The 23,460-nt window shown below is 24.3% G+C and overlaps 1 protein-coding gene across 1 annotated transcript; it reads right to left on the bottom strand.

Moving 5' to 3' along the window:
• Window positions 1-18: 18 nt before the first annotated feature.
• LOC120419096 (leucine--tRNA ligase, mitochondrial) lies at window positions 19-6,530 on the bottom strand. Its single transcript, XM_039581689.2, has 4 exons — window positions 6,279-6,530; window positions 4,431-6,219; window positions 416-885; window positions 19-354 (listed from the first exon to the last, which is right to left on the bottom strand). Exons 1-4 carry the CDS (start codon window positions 6,387-6,389, stop codon window positions 58-60), a joined length of 2,667 nt encoding a protein of 888 aa, XP_039437623.1. The 5' UTR covers window positions 6,390-6,530; the 3' UTR covers window positions 19-57.
• Between the last annotated feature and the right edge of the window lie 16,930 nt (window positions 6,531-23,460).

Below are 23,460 nucleotides of genomic sequence, written 5' to 3'. Positions count from 1 at the left end.
GGAAGAATCAACTCTCACTTGGGTAAACTTTTCACAAACAATCAACTGTTATATTCACTATTGCTGCACCGATTGCTTCTGCTTTTTCTTCTTCTTTTTGTCCTTTTTACTGGCCAGCAGTTTGCCCTCGCCCTCGAGCTGTCGTTTGTCTTCCTTGGACAGCTGCTCCAGCGTTATGCTCAGAATCGCATCACAGCCGGGATAGAGCACAAAGTCGGTGGCGCGCACCTTGCGCAGCCCAATGTAGCCAAGCACGTCGTCCTGCTGGAAGGCCAGCTCGCGCGAACGCTCGTGAGTCAGCTGGTTGAGCTCTCTGGTTGGAATCTTGAGCACGCAGCACTCGAACCCGTTGACCTGAAATTACAATTTGTAAAACCAAACATTTCAAACAGTTCCCCCCCCACAATCATCTCACCTTGAACGTCAAATCCAGCCCGTACTCCTCGTCCACGACGGGCCACCGCTGCTCAAACACGCCCCGATCCCACCGAATCTCCCCGCACTCCCCGTTGATCCGCCCCGGAAGCGCCACAAACCGCTCCCACAGCTCGGAGGCAAAGTGCGGTGCCATCGGGGCCAGCATCACGATCTGGGCGGCGATGGCGCGCTCGTAGTGCGCCCCGTACGTGACCACCTCGGGCGGGGCCCTCCGGATGGCGTTGGTGAGACCCTGCATCTTGGAGATTCCCACGCTCAGCTGGTGCGAGTGGCGGTAGTTGAAGGTGGCGCCGGCGGTGAAGTAATTGCGCGCGTCCCACAGTTTGAGGTCTGCCGCGCGGAATTCGGGGGAGTCCGGAGGGGACAGGGCGGATTCCGAGCGGAGCTTGTGGTAGTCGTGCATCGTCATCCAGATGCGCTTCTGCCAGTTCAGGATGCCGGGAAAGGCTGGAAAAGGAGGTGATGAAATTTGGTTAGGAATTAAAAAAAGTGTTTAAAATTTGTCCATATTTTTTGTTAGTGTTTGTGATTATGGTATTTTTTGTATTTTTTTTGTATTTTTTGTATTTTTGGTATTTTTGGTATTTTTGGTATTTTTGGTTTTTTTGTATTTTTTGTATTTTTTGTATTCTTTGTATTTTTTGTATTTTTTGTATTTTTTGTATTTTTTGTATTTTTTGTATTTTTTGTATTTTTTGTATTTTTTGTATTTTTTGTATTTTTGTGATTTTTGTATTTTTTGTATTTCTTGATTTTTTTGTATTTTTTGTATTTTTTGCATTTTTTGTATTTTTTATATTTTTTGTATTTTTTGTATTTTTTGTATTTTTTGTATTTTTTGTATTTTTTTTTTTGTATTTTTTGTATTTTTTGTATTTTTTGTATTTTTGTTTTTTTTTTGTATTTTTTTTTGTATTTTTTGTATTTTTTGTATTTTTTGTATTTTTTGTATTTTTTGTATTTTTTGTATTTTTGTTATTTTTGTTATCTTTGTTATTTTTGTTATTTTTGTTATTTTTGTTATTTTTGTTATTTTTGTTATTTTTGTTATTTTTGTTATTTTTGTTATTTTTGTTATTTTTGTTATTTTTGTTATTTTTGTTATTTTTGTTATTTTTGTTATTTTTGTTATTTTTGTTATTTTTGTTATTTTTGTTATTTTTGTTATTTTTGTTATTTTTGTTATTTTTGTTATTTTTGTTATTTTTGTTATTTTTGTTATTTTTGTTATTTTTGTTATTTTTGTTATTTTTGTTATTTTTGTTATTTTTGTTATTTTTGTTATTTTTGTTATTTTTGTTATTTTTGTTATTTTTGTTATTTTTGTTATTTTGTTATTTTTGTTATTTTTGTTATTTTTGTTATTTTTGTTATTTTTGTTATTTTTGTTATTTTTGTTATTTTTGTTATTTTTGTTATTTTTGTTATTTTTGTTATTTTTGTTATTTTTGTTATTTTTGTTATTTTTGTTATTTTTGTTATTTTTGTTATTTTTGTTATTTTTGTTATTTTTGTTATTTTTGTTATTTTTGTTATTTTTGTTATTTTTGTTATTTTTGTTATTTTTGTTATTTTTGTTATTTTTGTTATTTTTGTTATTTTTGTTATTTTTGTTATTTTTGTTATTTTTGTTATTTTTGTTATTTTTGTTATTTTTGTTATTTTTGTTATTTTTGTTATTTTTGTTATTTTTGTTATTTTTGTTATTTTTGTTATTTTTGTTATTTTTGTTATTTTTGTTATTTTTGTTATTTTTGTTATTTTTGTTATTTTTGTTATTTTTGTTATTTTTGTTATTTTTGTTATTTTTGTTATTTTTGTTATTTTTGTTATTTTTGTTATTTTTGTTATTTTTGTTATTTTTGTTATTTTTGTTATTTTTGTTATTTTTGTTATTTTTGTTATTTTTGTTATTTTTGTTATTTTTGTTATTTTTGTTATTTTTGTTATTTTTGTTATTTTTGTTATTTTTGTTATTTTTGTTATTTTTGTTATTTTTGTTATTTTTGTTATTTTTGTTATTTTTGTTATTTTTGTTATTTTTGTTATTTTTGTTATTTTTGTTATTTTTGTTATTTTTGTTATTTTTGTTATTTTTGTTATTTTTGTTATTTTTGTTATTTTTGTTATTTTTGTTATTTTTGTTATTTTTGTTATTTTTGTTATTTTTGTTATTTTTGTTATTTTTGTTATTTTTGTTATTTTTGTTATTTTTGTTATTTTTGTTATTTTTGTTATTTTTGTTATTTTTGTTATTTTTGTTATTTTTGTTATTTTTGTTATTTTTGTTATTTTTGTTATTTTTGTTATTTTTGTTATTTTTGTTATTTTTGTTATTTTTGTTATTTTTGTTATTTTTGTTATTTTTGTTATTTTTGTTATTTTTGTTATTTTTGTTATTTTTGTTATTTTTGTTATTTTTGTTATTTTTGTTATTTTTGTTATTTTTGTTATTTTTGTTATTTTTGTTATTTTTGTTATTTTTGTTATTTTTGTTATTTTTGTTATTTTTGTTATTTTTGTTATTTTTGTTATTTTTGTTATTTTTGTTATTTTTGTTATTTTTGTTATTTTTGTTATTTTTGTTATTTTTGTTATTTTGTTATTTTTGTTATTTTTGTTATTTTTGTTATTTTTGTTATTTTTGTTATTTTTGTTATTTTTGTTATTTTTGTTATTTTTGTTATTTTTGTTATTTTTGTTATTTTTGTTATTTTTGTTATTTTTGTTATTTTTGTTATTTTTGTTATTTTTGTTATTTTTGTTATTTTTGTTATTTTTGTTATTTTTGTTATTTTTGTTATTTTTGTTATTTTTGTTATTTTTGTTATTTTTGTTATTTTTGTTATTTTTGTTATTTTTGTTATTTTTGTTATTTTTGTTATTTTTGTTATTTTTGTTATTTTTGTTATTTTTGTTATTTTTGTTATTTTTGTTATTTTTGTTATTTTTGTTATTTTTGTTATTTTTGTTATTTTTGTTATTTTTGTTATTTTTGTTATTTTTGTTATTTTTGTTATTTTTGTTATTTTTGTTATTTTTGTTATTTTTGTTATTTTTGTTATTTTTGTTATTTTTGTTATTTTTGTTATTTTTGTTATTTTTGTTATTTTTGTTATTTTTGTTATTTTTGTTATTTTTGTTATTTTTGTTATTTTTGTTATTTTTGTTATTTTTGTTATTTTTGTTATTTTTGTTATTTTTGTTATTTTTGTTATTTTTGTTATTTTTGTTATTTTTGTTATTTTTGTTATTTTTGTTATTTTTGTTATTTTTGTTATTTTTGTTATTTTTGTTATTTTTGTTATTTTTGTTATTTTTGTTATTTTTGTTATTTTTGTTATTTTTGTTATTTTTGTTATTTTTGTTATTTTTGTTATTTTTGTTATTTTTGTTATTTTTGTTATTTTTGTTATTTTTGTTATTTTTGTTATTTTTGTTATTTTTGTTATTTTTGTTATTTTTGTTATTTTTGTTATTTTTGTTATTTTTGTTATTTTTGTTATTTTTGTTATTTTTGTTATTTTTGTTATTTTTGTTATTTTTGTTATTTTTGTTATTTTTGTTATTTTTGTTATTTTTGTTATTTTTGTTATTTTTGTTATTTTTGTTATTTTTGTTATTTTTGTTATTTTTGTTATTTTTGTTATTTTTGTTATTTTTGTTATTTTTGTTATTTTTGTTATTTTTGTTATTTTTGTTATTTTTGTTATTTTTGTTATTTTTGTTATTTTTGTTATTTTTGTTATTTTTGTTATTTTTGTTATTTTTGTTATTTTTGTTATTTTTGTTATTTTTGTTATTTTTGTTATTTTTGTTATTTTTGTTATTTTAGATACTTTTGGTAATTTTGGTATTTTTCGTATTTTTATTATTTTTGGTATTTTGTATTTTTGTATTTTTCTATATTTGTATTTTTCTATATTTGTATTTTTCTATATTTGTATTTTTGCATTTTTGTAAAATGGCAAAGAAAAAACATCTTAACTCACTTGCATCCGACCAGTTCCGGTGCGAGGTGGGCGCCACATCGGCCAGCATAATTAACCGCAGCGTGTCGCAGCCGTGCTCCTTCAGCACATCTAGCGGATCGACGCCGTTCAGCTTGGACTTGGACATCTTTTCCCATAGCGCCACCACCGGCGCTCCCGTCGCCCTCTCCACGGCTTTGTTCTTCTTCTCGTCCACCAGATCGACCTCGGCCGCCGGAATGTACTTGCCGCTGCCTTTAAGTCGAAACGAGCGCCCCATGACCATGCCTTGGACGAGTAGGCGTTTGAACGGTTCGGATGAAGAGATGAGACCCTTGCTGTGCAGGTAGTGGTTCATGAAGCGCGCGTAGTACATGTGCAGGACGGCGTGCTCTTTCCCCCCGACGTAGAGATCTACCGGCATGAGACGGTGGGCGAGTTTGGGACTGAAGAGATCCTGTTCGTTTTTGGGGTCGAGGAAACGGAGAAAGTACCAGGAACTGTCGACGAAGGTGTCCATTGTGTCGGACTCGCGTTTCGCTTGCGGGGATTGGCATTTGGGGCAGGTCGTTGCGAGCCATTGGGCATTTTGAGCGAGGGGAATGCCAACGGAATCGAGCGGGAGTTCGATTGGTAGTTGCGAGTCTGGAACGGGGACGGTTCCGCAGCTTGGGCAGTGGATGATTGGGATTGGCGTTCCCCAGAAGCGTTGTCGGGAAATGAGCCAGTCGCGGAGCTTCGAGCTGACCGGGTAGGCGCCAAGGTTGTGTTCTTTGGCTAGTTGAAGAATATTTTCGTTGGAGGAATCTTCAGCATTTGATACGTTTGTCGGAAGTTGGAAGGATTCGGCTAGCTGACGATCTTCTTCAACTGAAGCTACGCCCAAGTAGAAGTCGTTGCCTTCGGGGAATTTGACATTTTCTGTTACGATAACCGGAAGTGGTCTTCCTGAAATTGGATTCTCCAATGTGAGGAGCAATTTGCCTCCAGTAATCTTGGAACTATTCAGCAGATTCTCTGGACTTATCGCCACAAACAGCGCTTCCTTCAAATGCTTCGGATCTTGGCTCCAAATTGGAACCCTCCGGTCTTCACCAACAACCTTCAGCTCAAACGTGTACCCGTCGCAATCACCGATCCAATGTTTCTGCAACTTTATGATATCTTTCCAGTCTTCCAGCGTCGGATCGGACAGTCCATCAAGCAGCGATTTAGCAAATCGCGTCGTCTTGATGAACCACTGCCTCAGCACCTTCTTCTCCACTTTGGCCCCGGAACGCCAGGAGCACCCATTATCATCAACTTGCTCGTCCGCCAACACCGTCTCATCCACCGGATCCCAATTGACCAGCGCTTCCTTCTGGTAAGCCAGCCCATCCTCAAACAACATCAAAAACAGCTTCTGCGTCCACCGGTAATACTCCGGATCGCACGTCGCAAACTCGCGCCCCCAGTCGAAGCTAAACTGCAACATCTCCAGCTGCTCCCTCATCTGGCCAATGTTCTGCTTGGTCCACCGATCCGCCGGAATCCGTCGCTGAATGGCCGCATTCTCCGCCGGCAATCCGAACGCGTCCCAACCCATCGGATGCAGCACGTTGGCCCCGTTCAACCGATAGAACCGTGCCATCGCGTCACTAATTGTGTACACACGCACGTGGCCCATATGCAGATTCCCGGACGGGTACGGAAACATGGCCAGCACGTATCGCTTCGGAGCATCGCTCGTCGGATCAAACCGGGCATCGCCCAGTTTTGAGCGCCACTTGCGCTCCATATCCAGCTTCATGGCGGACGTGAGGTCGCGGTCCTATTGCAAAAAGCAATCTAATTTAATTCGAAAAAATAACAAAAATTGATCGGCCTCACCGATAGATTCACGCCGGTTGCGGAGCAAAACTTCCGGAGCCATGTTGATCTGTTTCCGAGTGAATATCTGGCAAAAGATGGTCCTGAACCAGCTAATTTCAGTAACCTCATCGTTCAAACTTAAAGTTCACCACAATTTCTTTCAATCTAATAAAAAATCACAAGAAAAAACCAAAGCATTTTGCGTAAAACTCTACTGAAACCGCGTAAATTACACAACTTGAACCCGAACTGTCAGAAGACAGCGAGCAAAACAAAACGAATGTGCACATGAGCCCGCGGAACACTTAAGGTGAAACCAACACGGGAGCCATCTTTTCCGCCAAACCATCGGGAATCGGCGCCATTTGCGGTCTTTTGATGGTGATTTTGGTTTCACCTTAAGCGACGCCGGCCATCAGCTGACGAGTTTGATCGATTGTTTTATAAACAAACCGGCGTTTTTGGCGCATGCGCAGCAGGCGCAACCGGTGTTTGTTTACGTTTGGCCAGCCCTGCAGGAATCGATCAAAATGTACACGGCGAAAAATAAAGGTTAAAAAAAGCATGAAAATGATTTCTGTACAAATTCTTTACTCATGCTTTGAGTAGAAAGTAGACAGATTCCATTTTCTTCTATGTGCTTTGAAAAAACAATTATTTAAATTCTTGAATTCTTAAATTCTTAAATTCTTAAATTCTTAAATTCTTAAATTCTTAAATTCTTAAATTCTTAAATTCTTAAATTCTTAAATTCTTAAATTCTTAAATTCTTAAATTCTTAAATTCTTAAATTCTTAAATTCTTAAATTCTTAAATTCTTAAATTCTTAAATTCTTAAATTCTTAAATTCTTAAATTCTTAAATTCTTAAATTCTTAAATTCTTAAATTCTTAAATTCTTAAATTCTTAAATTCTTAAATTCTTAAATTCTTAAATTCTTAAATTCTTAAATTCTTAAATTCTTAAATTCTTAAATTCTTAAATTCTTAAATTCTTAAATTCTTAAATTCTTAAATTCTTAAATTCTTAAATTCTTAAATTCTTAAATTCTTAAATTCTTAAATTCTTAAATTCTTAAATTCTTAAATTCTTAAATTCTTAAATTCTTAAATTCTTAAATTCTTAAATTCTTAAATTCTTAAATTCTTAAATTCTTAAATTCTTAAATTCTTAAATTCTTAAATTCTTAAATTCTTAAATTCTTAAATTCTTAAATTCTTAAATTCTTAAATTCTTAAATTCTTAAATTCTTAAATTCTTAAATTCTTAAATTCTTAAATTCTTAAATTCTTAAATTCTTAAATTCTTAAATTCTTAAATTCTTAAATTCTTAAATTCTTAAATTCTTAAATTCTTAAATTCTTAAATTCTTAAATTCTTAAATTCTTAAATTCTTAAATTCTTAAATTCTTAAATTCTTAAATTCTTAAATTCTTAAATTCTTAAATTCTTAAATTCTTAAATTCTTAAATTCTTAAATTCTTAAATTCTTAAATTCTTAAATTCTTAAATTCTTAAATTCTTAAATTCTTAAATTCTTAAATTCTTAAATTCTTAAATTCTTAAATTCTTAAATTCTTAAATTCTTAAATTCTTAAATTCTTAAATTCTTAAATTCTTAAATTCTTAAATTCTTAAATTCTTAAATTCTTAAATTCTTAAATTCTTAAATTCTTAAATTCTTAAATTCTTAAATTCTTAAATTCTTAAATTCTTAAATTCTTAAATTCTTAAATTCTTAAATTCTTAAATTCTTAAATTCTTAAATTCTTAAATTCTTAAATTCTTAAATTCTTAAATTCTTAAATTCTTAAATTCTTAAATTCTTAAATTCTTAAATTCTTAAATTCTTAAATTCTTAAATTCTTAAATTCTTAAATTCTTAAATTCTTAAATTCTTAAATTCTTAAATTCTTAAATTCTTAAATTCTTAAATTCTTAAATTCTTAAATTCTTAAATTCTTAAATTCTTAAATTCTTAAATTCTTAAATTCTTAAATTCTTAAATTCTTAAATTCTTAAATACTTAAATTCTTAAATTCTTAAATTCTTAAATTCTTAAATTCTTAAATTCTTAAATTCTTAAATTCTTAAATTCTTAAATTCTTAAATTCTTAAATTCTTAAATTCTTAAATTCTTAAATTCTTAAATTCTTAAATTCTTAAATTCTTAAATTCTTAAATTCTTAAATTCTTAAATTCTTAAATTCTTAAATTCTTAAATTCTTAAATTCTTAAATTCTTAAATTCTTAAATTCTTAAATTCTTAAATTCTTAAATTCTTAAATTCTTAAATTCTTAAATTCTTAAATTCTTAAATTCTTAAATTCTTAAATTCTTAAATTCAGTAACAACATTTCAAAAGGGCGAAACCTACGATCCTGCCGTTTCGGGAAAATCAACATTCAAAATTTTGCAATTCCAATCAATTCCTATTTCCACAAAAAAAGCATGAAAACTATCATTTTTTTCAAAACGTAATAGAAAATAGCAATAATTTCATCATAGAGAGCAATTTGAAATTAATTAAGGTGTTTTTGCTTTTAAAAATTGAGAAAAACAAATTACGCCTTTTTGAAGAGCGTGCCTCCATTTTCGCCCCACTGTATTCACCACCCACTCAACCAAAACAACGGTTTAGCCCGTCAGGTTACGCCACAAAGCAAATGTAAACAACAGATTCGCCCTTTTGGTTTTTGTTCACTTTTCGGGTTTTTAAAGAAAAAAGTGGTGAAACAACTATTTTATCATTGTGAAACGTTACAGTCAGTGATAATACAGTGATATTTGCAACCTCAGTGATAAAAAATTGGTCTAGAAAGCCTTCATAAGGAGTCCGGATCAGGCCAAGACTCGTTGAGCACCGTAAGTAGCAAGTTGGTTTGACGATGTGGTCTATATTGAAGTGACGTTCCTTGGGTGTCCCCGCCGGAAGTGGGAGACATGGCACCTGACGACTAGGCCACCCCGCGACACCATCCTGCCTTCTCAAGCTTTGCTTAGCTTCAATGGTTACGGAGGCGATGATTTTGTACGGCATTCCTCCTAAACCTCCCTACACTAACTTTTTGTCCTGCAACTGCTCGACCCAGAATCCCCGGATGTCCCAAGAACCGGTAAATTATGGACCTACATATCTAGATTGTGAATCCAGACCAGATCTGATACTACAATAATTGAAATTAAAAAGTTATGTATTTAGGATCATACAAATCTGTGTTTGTTGTGAAATTGTGGTCAGAGACATCAGAAACATACATATTGATCCATTTTGAGGATTGTCAGGTTAAAATTTACAAAATTATAACGAAAATTTTGTGTTTCTAAATATACGTCGGAACTTGCAGAAAATACTACATTCGCCCCTCATGATTGGGTGAAAACACAAGGGCGGAAACTCACTTTGGTTTGTTTTGATTGATGTTGTTGATTAGCCCTTTTGTTTTTTGCTTGTAAAACTACGTATTTTCGGAATTTTGTGATGATGGAGGGTGTTTTAGAATCAGTTTTGTTCGCTTTATATGATTCTGACAAAAACTCAGTTTGTTTACATCTGAGGGTTTCGCCCTATTGAAAAGTTGTTACAGAATTCTTAAATTCTTAAATTCTTAAATTCTTAATTTCTTAAATTCTTAAATTCTTAAATTCTTAAATTCTTAAATTCTTAAATTCTTAAATTCTTAAATTCTTAAATTCTTAAATTCTTAAATTCTTAAATTCTTAAATTCTTAAATTCTTAAATTCTTAAATTCTTAAATTCTTAAATTCTTAAATTCTTAAATTCTTAAATTCTTAAATTCTTAAATTCTTAAATTCTTAAATTCTTAAATTCTTAAATTCTTAAATTCTTAAATTCTTAAATTCTTAAATTCTTAAATTCTTAAATTCTTAAATTCTTAAATTCTTAAATTCTTAAATTCTTAAATTCTTAAATTCTTAAATTCTTAAATTCTTAAATTCTTAAATTCTTAAATTCTTAAATTCTTAAATTCTTAAATTCTTAAATTCTTAAATTCTTAAATTCTTAAATTCTTAAATTCTTAAATTCTTAAATTCTTAAATTCTTAAATTCTTAAATTCTTAAATTCTTAAATTCTTAAATTCTTAAATTCTTAAATTCTTAAATTCTTAAATTCTTAAATTCTTAAATTCTTAAATTCTTAAATTCTTAAATTCTTAAATTCTTAAATTCTTAAATTCTTAAATTCTTAAATTCTTAAATTCTTAAATTCTTAAATTCTTAAATTCTTAAATTCTTAAATTCTTAAATTCTTAAATTCTTAAATTCTTAAATTCTTAAATTCTTAAATTCTTAAATTCTTAAATTCTTAAATTCTTAAATTCTTAAATTCTTAAATTCTTAAATTCTTAAATTCTTAAATTCTTAAATTCTTAAATTCTTAAATTCTTAAATTCTTAAATTCTTAAATTCTTAAATTCTTAAATTCTTAAATTCTTAAATTCTTAAATTCTTAAATTCTTAAATTCTTAAATTCTTAAATTCTTAAATTCTTAAATTCTTAAATTCTTAAATTCTTAAATTCTTAAATTCTTAAATTCTTAAATTCTTAAATTCTTAAATTCTTAAATTCTTAAATTCTTAAATTCTTAAATTCTTAAATTCTTAAATTCTTAAATTCTTAAATTCTTAAATTCTTAAATTCTTAAATTCTTAAATTCTTAAATTCTTAAATTCTTAAATTCTTAAATTCTTAAATTCTTAAATTCTTAAATTCTTAAATTCTTAAATTCTTAAATTCTTAAATTCTTAAATTCTTAAATTCTTAAATTCTTAAATTCTTAAATTCTTAAATTCTTAAATTCTTAAATTCTTAAATTCTTAAATTCTTAAATTCTTAAATTCTTAAATTCTTAAATTCTTAAATTCTTAAATTCTTAAATTCTTAAATTCTTAAATTCTTAAATTCTTAAATTCTTAAATTCTTAAATTCTTAAATACTTAAATTCTTAAATTCTTAAATTCTTAAATTCTTAAATTCTTAAATTCTTAAATTCTTAAATTCTTAAATTCTTAAATTCTTAAATTCTTAAATTCTTAAATTCTTAAATTCTTAAATTCTTAAATTCTTAAATTCTTAAATTCTTAAATTCTTAAATTCTTAAATTCTTAAATTCTTAAATTCTTAAATTCTTAAATTCTTAAATTCTTAAATTCTTAAATTCTTAAATTCTTAAATTCTTAAATTCTTAAATTCTTAAATTCTTAAATTCTTAAATTCTTAAATTCTTAAATTCTTAAATTCTTAAATTCTTAAATTCTTAAATTCTTAAATTCTTAAATTCTTAAATTCTTAAATTCTTAAATTCTTAAATTCTTAAATTCTTAAATTCTTAAATTCTTAAATTCTTAAATTCTTAAATTCTTAAATTCTTAAATTCAGTAACAACATTTCAAAAGGGCGAAACCTACGATCCTGCCGTTTCGGGAAAATCAACATTCAAAATTTTGCAATTCCAATCAATTCCTATTTCCACAAAAAAAGCATGAAAACTATCATTTTTTTCAAAACGTAATAGAAAATAGCAATAATTTCATCATAGAGAGCAATTTGAAATTAATTAAGGTGTTTTTGCTTTTAAAAATTGAGAAAAACAAATTACGCCTTTTTGAAGAGCGTGCCTCCATTTTCGCCCCACTGTATTCACCACCCACTCAACCAAAACAACGGTTTAGCCCGTCAGGTTACGCCACAAAGCAAATGTAAACAACAGATTCGCCCTTTTGGTTTTTGTTCACTTTTCGGGTTTTTAAAGAAAAAAGTGGTGAAACAACTATTTTATCATTGTGAAACGTTACAGTCAGTGATAATACAGTGATATTTGCAACCTCAGTGATAAAAAATTGGTCTAGAAAGCCTTCATAAGGAGTCCGGATCAGGCCAAGACTCGTTGAGCACCGTAAGTAGCAAGTTGGTTTGACGATGTGGTCTATATTGAAGTGACGTTCCTTGGGTGTCCCCGCCGGAAGTGGGAGACATGGCACCTGACGACTAGGCCACCCCGCGACACCATCCTGCCTTCTCAAGCTTTGCTTAGCTTCAATGGTTACGGAGGCGATGATTTTGTACGGCATTCCTCCTAAACCTCCCTACACTAACTTTTTGTCCTGCAACTGCTCGACCCAGAATCCCCGGATGTCCCAAGAACCGGTAAATTATGGACCTACATATCTAGATTGTGAATCCAGACCAGATCTGATACTACAATAATTGAAATTAAAAAGTTATGTATTTAGGATCATACAAATCTGTGTTTGTTGTGAAATTGTGGTCAGAGACATCAGAAACATACATATTGATCCATTTTGAGGATTGTCAGGTTAAAATTTACAAAATTATAACGAAAATTTTGTGTTTCTAAATATACGTCGGAACTTGCAGAAAATACTACATTCGCCCCTCATGATTGGGTGAAAACACAAGGGCGGAAACTCACTTTGGTTTGTTTTGATTGATGTTGTTGATTAGCCCTTTTGTTTTTTGCTTGTAAAACTACGTATTTTCGGAATTTTGTGATGATGGAGGGTGTTTTAGAATCAGTTTTGTTCGCTTTATATGATTCTGACAAAAACTCAGTTTGTTTACATCTGAGGGTTTCGCCCTATTGAAAAGTTGTTACAGAATTCTTAAATTCTTAAATTCTTAAATTCTTAATTTCTTAAATTCTTAAATTCTTAAATTCTTAAATTCTTAAATTCTTAAATTCTTAAATTCTTAAATTCTTAAATTCTTAAATTCTTAAATTCTTAAATTCTTAAATTCTTAAATTCTTAAATTCTTAAATTCTTAAATTCTTAAATTCTTAAATTCTTAAATTCTTAAATTCTTAAATTCTTAAATTCTTAAATTCTTAAATTCTTAAATTCTTAAATTCTTAAATTCTTAAATTCTTAAATTCTTAAATTCTTAAATTCTTAAATTCTTAAATTCTTAAATTCTTAAATTCTTAAATTCTTAAATTCTTAAATTCTTAAATTCTTAAATTCTTAAATTCTTAAATTCTTAAATTCTTAAATTCTTAAATTCTTAAATTCTTAAATTCTTAAATTCTTAAATTCTTAAATTCTTAAATTCTTAAATTCTTAAATTCTTAAATTCTTAAATTCTTAAATTCTTAAATTCTTAAATTCTTAAATTCTTAAATTCTTAAATTCTTAAATTCTTAAATTCTTAAATTCTTAAATTCTTAAATTCTTAAATTCTTAAATTCTTAAATTCTTAAATTCTTAAATTCTTAAATTCTTAAATTCTTAAATTCTTAAATTCTTAAATTCTTAAATTCTTAAATTCTTAAATTCTTAAATTCTTAAATTCTTAAATTCTTAAATTCTTAAATTCTTAAATTCTTAAATTCTTAAATTCTTAAATTCTTAAATTCTTAAATTCTTAAATTCTTAAATTCTTAAATTCTTAAATTCTTAAATTCTTAAATTCTTAAATTCTTAAATTCTTAAATTCTTAAATTCTTAAATTCTTAAATTCTTAAATTCTTAAATTCTTAAATTCTTAAATTCTTAAATTCTTAAATTCTTAAATTCTTAAATTCTTAAATTCTTAAATTCTTAAATTCTTAAATTCTTAAATTCTTAAATTCTTAAATTCTTAAATTCTTAAATTCTTAAATTCTTAAATTCTTAAATTCTTAAATTCTTAAATTCTTAAATTCTTAAATTCTTAAATTCTTAAATTCTTAAATTCTTAAATTCTTAAATTCTTAAATTCTTAAATTCTTAAATTCTTAAATTCTTAAATTCTTAAATTCTTAAATTCTTAAATTCTTAAATTCTTAAATTCTTAAATTCTTAAATTCTTAAATTCTTAAATTCTTAAATTCTTAAATTCTTAAATTCTTAAATTCTTAAATTCTTAAATTCTTAAATTCTTAAATTCTTAAATTCTTAAATTCTTAAATTCTTAAATTCTTAAATTCTTAAATTCTTAAATTCTTAAATTCTTAAATTCTTAAATTCTTAAATTCTTAAATTCTTAAATTCTTAAATTCTTAAATTCTTAAATTCTTAAATTCTTAAATTCTTAAATTCTTAAATTCTTAAATTCTTAAATTCTTAAATTCTTAAATTCTTAAATTCTTAAATTCTTAAATTCTTAAATTCTTAAATTCTTAAATTCTTAAATTCTTAAATTCTTAAATTCTTAAATTCTTAAATTCTTAAATTCTTAAATTCTTAAATTCTTAAATTCTTAAATTCTTAAATTCTTAAATTCTTAAATTCTTAAATTCTTAAATTCTTAAATTCTTAAATTCTTAAATTCTTAAATTCTTAAATTCTTAAATTCTTAAATTCTTAAATTCTTAAATTCTTAAATTCTTAAATTCTTAAATTCTTAAATTCTTAAATTCTTAAATTCTTAAATTCTTAAATTCTTAAATTCTTAAATTCTTAAATTCTTAAATTCTTAAATTCTTAAATTCTTAAATTCTTAAATTCTTAAATTCTTAAATTCTTAAATTCTTAAATTCTTAAATTCTTAAATTCTTAAATTCTTAAATTCTTAAATTCTTAAATTCTTAAATTCTTAAATTCTTAAATTCTTAAATTCTTAAATTCTTAAATTCTTAAATTCTTAAATTCTTAAATTCTTAAATTCTTAAATTCTTAAATTCTTAAATTCTTAAATTCTTAAATTCTTAAATTCTTAAATTCTTAAATTCTTAAATTCTTAAATTCTTAAATTCTTAAATTCTTAAATTCTTAAATTCTTAAATTCTTAAATTCTTAAATTCTTAAATTCTTAAATTCTTAAATTCTTAAATTCTTAAATTCTTAAATTCTTAAATTCTTAAATTCTTAAATTCTTAAATTCTTAAATTCTTAAATTCTTAAATTCTTAAATTCTTAAATTCTTAAATTCTTAAATTCTTAAATTCTTAAATTCTTAAATTCTTAAATTCTTAAATTCTTAAATTCTTAAATTCTTAAATTCTTAAATTCTTAAATTCTTAAATTCTTAAATTCTTAAATTCTTAAATTCTTAAATTCTTAAATTCTTAAATTCTTAAATTCTTAAATTCTTAAATTCTTAAATTCTTAAATTCTTAAATTCTTAAATTCTTAAATTCTTAAATTCTTAAATTCTTAAATTCTTAAATTCTTAAATTCTTAAATTCTTAAATTCTTAAATTCTTAAATTCTTAAATTCTTAAATTCTTAAATTCTTAAATTCTTAAATTCTTAAATTCTTAAATTCTTAAATTCTTAAATTCTTAAATTCTTAAATTCTTAAATTCTTAAATTCTTAAATTCTTAAATTCTTAAATTCTTAAATTCTTAAATTCTTAAATTCTTAAATTCTTAAATTCTTAAATTCTTAAATTCTTAAATTCTTAAATTCTTAAATTCTTAAATTCTTAAATTCTTAAATTCTTAAATTCTTAAATTCTTAAATTCTTAAATTCTTAAATTCTTAAATTCTTAAATTCTTAAATTCTTAAATTCTTAAATTCTTAAATTCTTAAATTCTTAAATTCTTAAATTCTTAAATTCTTAAATTCTTAAATTCTTAAATTCTTAAATTCTTAAATTCTTAAATTCTTAAATTCTTAAATTCTTAAATTCTTAAATTCTTAAATTCTTAAATTCTTAAATTCTTAAATTCTTAAATTCTTAAATTCTTAAATTCTTAAATTCTTAAATTCTTAAATTCTTAAATTCTTAAATTCTTAAATTCTTAAATTCTTAAATTCTTAAATTCTTAAATTCTTAAATTCTTAAATTCTTAAATTCTTAAATTCTTAAATTCTTAAATTCTTAAATTCTTAAATTCTTAAATTCTTAAATTCTTAAATTCTTAAATTCTTAAATTCTTAAATTCTTAAATTCTTAAATTCTTAAATTCTTAAATTCTTAAATTCTTAAATTCTTAAATTCTTAAATTCTTAAATTCTTAAATTCTTAAATTCTTAAATTCTTAAATTCTTAAATTCTTAAATTCTTAAATTCTTAAATTCTTAAATTCTTAAATTCTTAAATTCTTAAATTCTTAAATTCTTAAATTCTTAAATTCTTAAATTCTTAAATTCTTAAATTCTTAAATTCTTAAATTCTTAAATTCTTAAATTCTTAAATTCTTAAATTCTTAAATTCTTAAATTCTTAAATTCTTAAATTCTTAAATTCTTAAATTCTTAAATTCTTAAATTCTTAAATTCTTAAATTCTTAAATTCTTAAATTCTTAAATTCTTAAATTCTTAAATTCTTAAATTCTTAAATTCTTAAATTCTTAAATTCTTAAATTCTTAAATTCTTAAATTCTTAAATTCTTAAATTCTTAAATTCTTAAATTCAGTAACAACATTTCAAAAGGGCGAAACCTACGATCCTGCCGTTTCGGGAAAATCAACATTCAAAATTTTGCAATTCCAATCAATTCCTATTTCCACAAAAAAAAGCATGAAAACTATCATTTTTTTCAAAACGTAATAGAAAATAGCAATAATTTCATCATAGAGAGCAATTTGAAATTAATTAAGGTGTTTTTGCTTTTAAAAATTGAGAAAAACAAATTACGCCTTTTTGAAGAGCGTGCCTCCATTTTCGCCCCACTGTATTCACCACCCACTCAACCAAAACAACGGTTTAGCCCGTCAGGTTACGCCACAAAGCAAATGTAAACAACAGATTCGCCCTTTTGGTTTTTGTTCACTTTTCGGGTTTTTAAAGAAAAAAGTGGTGAAACAACTATTTTATCATTGTGAAACGTTACAGTCAGTGATAATACAGTGATATTTGCAACCTCAGTGATAAAAAATTGGTCTAGAAAGCCTTCATAAGGAGTCCGGATCAGGCCAAGACTCGTTGAGCACCGTAAGTAGCAAGTTGGTTTGACGATGTGGTCTATATTGAAGTGACGTTCCTTGGGTGTCCCCGCCGGAAGTGGGAGACATGGCACCTGACGACTAGGCCACCCCGCGACACCATCCTGCCTTCTCAAGCTTTGCTTAGCTTCAATGGTTACGGAGGCGATGATTTTGTACGGCATTCCTCCTAAACCTCCCTACACTAACTTTTTGTCCTGCAACTGCTCGACCCAGAATCCCCGGATGTCCCAAGAACCGGTAAATTATGGACCTACATATCTAGATTGTGAATCCAGACCAGATCTGATACTACAATAATTGAAATTAAAAAGTTATGTATTTAGGATCATACAAATCTGTGTTTGTTGTGAAATTGTGGTCAGAGACATCAGAAACATACATATTGATCCATTTTGAGGATTGTCAGGTTAAAATTTACAAAATTATAACGAAAATTTTGTGTTTCTAAATATACGTCGGAACTTGCAGAAAATACTACATTCGCCCCTCATGATTGGGTGAAAACACAAGGGCGGAAACTCACTTTGGTTTGTTTTGATTGATGTTGTTGATTAGCCCTTTTGTTTTTTGCTTGTAAAACTACGTATTTTCGGAATTTTGTGATGATGGAGGGTGTTTTAGAATCAGTTTTGTTCGCTTTATATGATTCTGACAAAAACTCAGTTTGTTTACATCTGAGGGTTTCGCCCTATTGAAAAGTTGTTACAGAATTCTTAAATTCTTAAATTCTTAAATTCTTAAATTCTTAATTTCTTAAATTCTTAAATTCTTAAATTCTTAAATTCTTAAATTCTTAAATTCTTAAATTCTTAAATTCTTAAATTCTTAAATTCTTAAATTCTTAAATTCTTAAATTCTTAAATTCTTAAATTCTTAAATTCTTAAATTCTTAAATTCTTAAATTCTTAAATTCTTAAATTCTTAAATTCTTAAATTCTTAAATTCTTAAATTCTTAAATTCTTAAATTCTTAAATTCTTAAATTCTTAAATTCTTAAATTCTTAAATTCTTAAATTCTTAAATTCTTAAATTCTTAAATTCTTAAATTCTTAAATTCTTAAATTCTTAAATTCTTAAATTCTTAAATTCTTAAATTCTTAAATTCTTAAATTCTTAAATTCTTAAATTCTTAAATTCTTAAATTCTTAAATTCTTAAATTCTTAAATTCTTAAATTCTTAAATTCTTAAATTCTTAAATTCTTAAATTCTTAAATTCTTAAATTCTTAAATTCTTAAATTCTTAAATTCTTAAATTCTTAAATTCTTAAATTCTTAAATTCTTAAATTCTTAAATTCTTAAATTCTTAAATTCTTAAATTCTTAAATTCTTAAATTCTTAAATTCTTAAATTCTTAAATTCTTAAATTCTTAAATTCTTAAATTCTTAAATTCTTAAATTCTTAAATTCTTAAATTCTTAAATTCTTAAATTCTTAAATTCTTAAATTCTTAAATTCTTAAATTCTTAAATTCTTAAATTCTTAAATTCTTAAATTCTTAAATTCTTAAATTCTTAAATTCTTAAATTCTTAAATTCTTAAATTCTTAAATTCTTAAATTCTTAAATTCTTAAATTCTTAAATTCTTAAATTCTTAAATTCTTAAATTCTTAAATTCTTAAATTCTTAAATTCTTAAATTCTTAAATTCTTAAATTCTTAAATTCTTAAATTCTTAAATTCTTAAATTCTTAAATTCTTAAATTCTTAAATTCTTAAATTCTTAAATTCTTAAATTCTTAAATTCTTAAATTCTTAAATTCTTTAATTCTTAAATTCTTAAATTCTTAAATTCTTAAATTCTTAAATTCTTAAATTCTTAAATTCTTAAATTCTTAAATTCTTAAATTCTTAAATTCTTAAATTCTTAAATTCTTAAATTCTTAAATTCTTAAATTCTTAAATTCTTAAATTCTTAAATTCTTAAATTCTTAAATTCTTAAATTCTTAAATTCTTAAATTCTTAAATTCTTAAATTCTTAAATTCTTAAATTCTTAAATTCTTAAATTCTTAAATTCTTAAATTCTTAAATTCTTAAATTCTTAAATTCTTAAATTCTTAAATTCTTAAATTCTTAAATTCTTAAATTCTTAAATTCTTAAATTCTTAAATTCTTAAATTCTTAAATTCTTAAATTCTTAAATTCTTAAATTCTTAAATTCTTAAATTCTTAAATTCTTAAATTCTTAAATTCTTAAATTCTTAAATTCTTAAATTCTTAAATTCTTAAATTCTTAAATTCTTAAATTCTTAAATTCTTAAATTCTTAAATTCTTAAATTCTTAAATTCTTAAATTCTTAAATTCTTAAATTCTTAAATTCTTAAATTCTTAAATTCTTAAATTCTTAAATTCTTAAATTCTTAAATTCTTAAATTCTTAAATTCTTAAATTCTTAAATTCTTAAATTCTTAAATTCTTAAATTCTTAAATTCTTAAATTCTTAAATTCTTAAATTCTTAAATTCTTAAATTCTTAAATTCTTAAATTCTTAAATTCTTAAATTCTTAAATTCTTAAATTCTTAAATTCTTAAATTCTTAAATTCTTAAATTCTTAAATTCTTAAATTCTTAAATTCTTAAATTCTTAAATTCTTAAATTCTTAAATTCTTAAATTCTTAAATTCTTAAATTCTTAAATTCTTAAATTCTTAAATTCTTAAATTCTTAAATTCTTAAATTCTTAAATTCTTAAATTCTTAAATTCTTAAATTCTTAAATTCTTAAATTCTTAAATTCTTAAATTCTTAAATTCTTAAATTCTTAAATTCTTAAATTCTTAAATTCTTAAATTCTTAAATTCTTAAATTCTTAAATTCTTAAATTCTTAAATTCTTAAATTCTTAAATTCTTAAATTCTTAAATTCTTAAATTCTTAAATTCTTAAATTCTTAAATTCTTAAATTCTTAAATTCTTAAATTCTTAAATTCTTAAATTCTTAAATTCTTAAATTCTTAAATTCTTAAATTCTTAAATTCTTAAATTCTTAAATTCTTAAATTCTTAAATTCTTAAATTCTTAAATTCTTAAATTCTTAAATTCTTAAATTCTTAAATTCTTAAATTCTTAAATTCTTAAATTCTTAAATTCTTAAATTCTTAAATTCTTAAATTCTTAAATTCTTAAATTCTTAAATTCTTAAATTCTTAAATTCTTAAATTCTTAAATTCTTAAATTCTTAAATTCTTAAATTCTTAAATTCTTAAATTCTTAAATTCTTAAATTCTTAAATTCTTAAATTCTTAAATTCTTAAATTCTTAAATTCTTAAATTCTTAAATTCTTAAATTCTTAAATTCTTAAATTCTTAAATTCTTAAATTCTTAAATTCTTAAATTCTTAAATTCTTAAATTCTTAAATTCTTAAATTCTTAAATTCTTAAATTCTTAAATTCTTAAATTCTTAAATTCTTAAATTCTTAAATTCTTAAATTCTTAAATTCTTAAATTCTTAAATTCTTAAATTCTTAAATTCTTAAATTCTTAAATTCTTAAATTCTTAAATTCTTAAATTCTTAAATTCTTAAATTCTTAAATTCTTAAATTCTTAAATTCTTAAATTCTTAAATTCTTAAATTCTTAAATTCTTAATTCTTAAATTCTTAAATTCTTAAATTCTTAAATTCTTAAATTCTTAAATTCTTAAATTCTTAAATTCTTAAATTCTTAAATTCTTAAATTCTTAAATTCTTAAATTCTTAAATTCTTAAATTCTTAAATTCTTAAATTCTTAAATTCTTAAATTCTTAAATTCTTAAATTCTTAAATTCTTAAATTCTTAAATTCTTAAATTCTTAAATTCTTAAATTCTTAAATTCTTAAATTCTTAAATTCTTAAATTCTTAAATTCTTAAATTCTTAAATTCTTAAATTCTTAAATTCTTAAATTCTTAAATTCTTAAATTCTTAAATTCTTAAATTCTTAAATTCTTAAATTCTTTTCAAAATCAAAAATCATAATCAAATTATAAGCTCTACAGCTCTACATTGCCTTGGCGTTCTCGATTGCGATTTTCAAATAATTTAATTTATTTTATTTTTTATTTAATTATTCTTAAATTTCAAAATTCTAGAGTTTTTTTAAAGGTCCTATAAGCTTGTAAGCTATTGTGGTATTCGAACTCCTTAAATTTATTTATTTGTTAAACTCTTAAAATCTTAAAATCTTTAAATATAAAATTCTAAAGTTCTAAAATAAAAAAATTATATGGTTCGATGGAATATACCTTGAACCTTGATATAACATACAAAGTGATTTTAACTGATCGCCAAGTATGGGAATCAGGAGGTCCAAGCCTACCTCCGGGAGCAATCATATTCTACACGGATGGATCAAAAATGGGTAATAAAACAGGAGCGGGGATCACGGGGCCAGGACTAAGTATTTCGGCTCCTATGGGACGCTGGACTACTGTATTTTTGGCCGAGATCTATGCTATTTTAGAATGTGCATCAGCATGTCTGAAGAGAAACTATAGGTATTCTACAATCTGTATTTTCTCTGATAGTCAAGCTGCTTTGAATGCTTTGAATTCTTCCAAATGCCAATCTAGATTGGTTTGGGAGTGTGTAATTCTTCTGAAAAAACTGGGTAATAAAAATCGAGTATTCTTGTACTGGGTTCCAGGCCACTGCGGGGTTGAAGGGAATGAAAAGGCCGATTTGCTTGCCAGGAAAGGCTCAGATGACCTTTTTGTTGGTCCGGAGCCATTCTGTGGAGTGTCGAAATGCGTTCTGAAAATGGAAATTACAAAATGGGAAAATTCCATGATACAACAGAATTGGATTGCCTCGCATTCTGCAAAGCAATCCAAGTTGTTTATCACCCCTAGCAAACAGAAAACGTCGCGAATACTTGGTCTGAATAAACGGTCACTAAACATATACATTGGATTAATTACAGGACATTGCCCATCACGGTATCACTTGAAAAAGCTAACGTGAAGTCAAACTGATATCTGTAGGCTCTGTGACTGTGAAGTGGAAACTTCAAGGCACTTACTGTGTGAGTGTGGTGCACTGATTGCAAAAAGAATTAAATTTTTCAATAAAGGGATTTAAACTCCCTCAGAAATTTATTCAGAAAATCCCACTTCGGTTGTTGACTTCATTCTCGAAGCAATGCCAAACTGGGGTATATCGCATCCTCAGTCAGTGGCGGTCACCCTAAATGGTGACTTGTCACCCTGAAAATATGCGACAGTAATTAGGGGTACATTACAATAGATCAACTAAATGGTCGCAGTAGTCTTAAATCCCACAAAAAAAAATGGTTCGATATTTCCAAATTATAAATATCTTAAATTATGGTGGAAAACCATTTAAGCTGTCACATTTCCAGACCTAGAAATTATTATGCATAAATCTGATTTTTTTTGAATTATTCATTGAAATGATTTGCAACATAAAAACAATATTAAATAAAAAATAACTGCTTAAAATATATATTTTTTTTTAAATAATGAAATTCAAAAACTCCAGAAATTAGAAAAATTTAAAAAGATCGGTTATATTATGAAATTTTGAAACTCCAGAAATAAGAAAAAAAACTCAAGCTCAATTTAATTCTACAATGGAGCACTTCTATTCGAGCAGTTTTTGCTTTTTTCTACAATGTATTCCTTATGGGAGAACTGTCATTTCTACCACTCGAATCCGGTGCTTTTTGTTTAATTCTATTTTTTTATTGTGAATGAGATTAAAAAAGTGAAACTTTTTTTAAATTACCAAAAGTTGCACCAATATTACAATATTTTACATTTTTTTATTGTAAAAAAAACTGAAATTCTAGACTACAAAATTATTAAAATTTGAAAATTCAATGCAGAATAATTTAACAATGTTGAATCAATTTAACAATTAACCTGGCAAATATTTTTAATTGAAATTTGAGTTTTAAAATTTTTATAATAGTGAATTTTGAGCGAGATTTTGAGATATTTTATAGTAGCTTGAAATTTGAGAATTCTTTTTTTTTTTTTTTTTTTAAAAAAAGATCCTAAAAGCAAAAACAGGCTTGATTACGTCCTATATATTTGAAAGCGATTGCGGATTTTTTATTTATTTTTTTCTTCTCATAACAAGAATTAATATCGCTAAACAAACATGCATACAACATAAAAAACCTAAAAAAATATACATATTTTTTTCAATGTTTGACAATTGTCAATTATAAATATTTTTGGAAAAATTAAAAAAAAACTAGAAAAATGTTAAATGTTTTTCTACATTCTCATCGCACCGTGCACTCCAAAATCGACGAACCATCGGTTTTGCGCAACCCTGCCTGTCAAAACGCGCCGTCAAAGCTGTCAACGCCCTTGAAATTTTCTCCTCACTTGT

The sequence above is a fragment of the Culex pipiens genome, chromosome 3 (assembly GCF_016801865.2).
Source record: "Culex pipiens pallens isolate TS chromosome 3, TS_CPP_V2, whole genome shotgun sequence".
In the NCBI taxonomy this organism is placed as follows: domain Eukaryota; kingdom Metazoa; phylum Arthropoda; class Insecta; order Diptera; family Culicidae; genus Culex; species Culex pipiens.
Note: the sequence above shows the minus strand (reverse complement) of the source record. Positions and strands in the feature narration are given on the sequence as shown.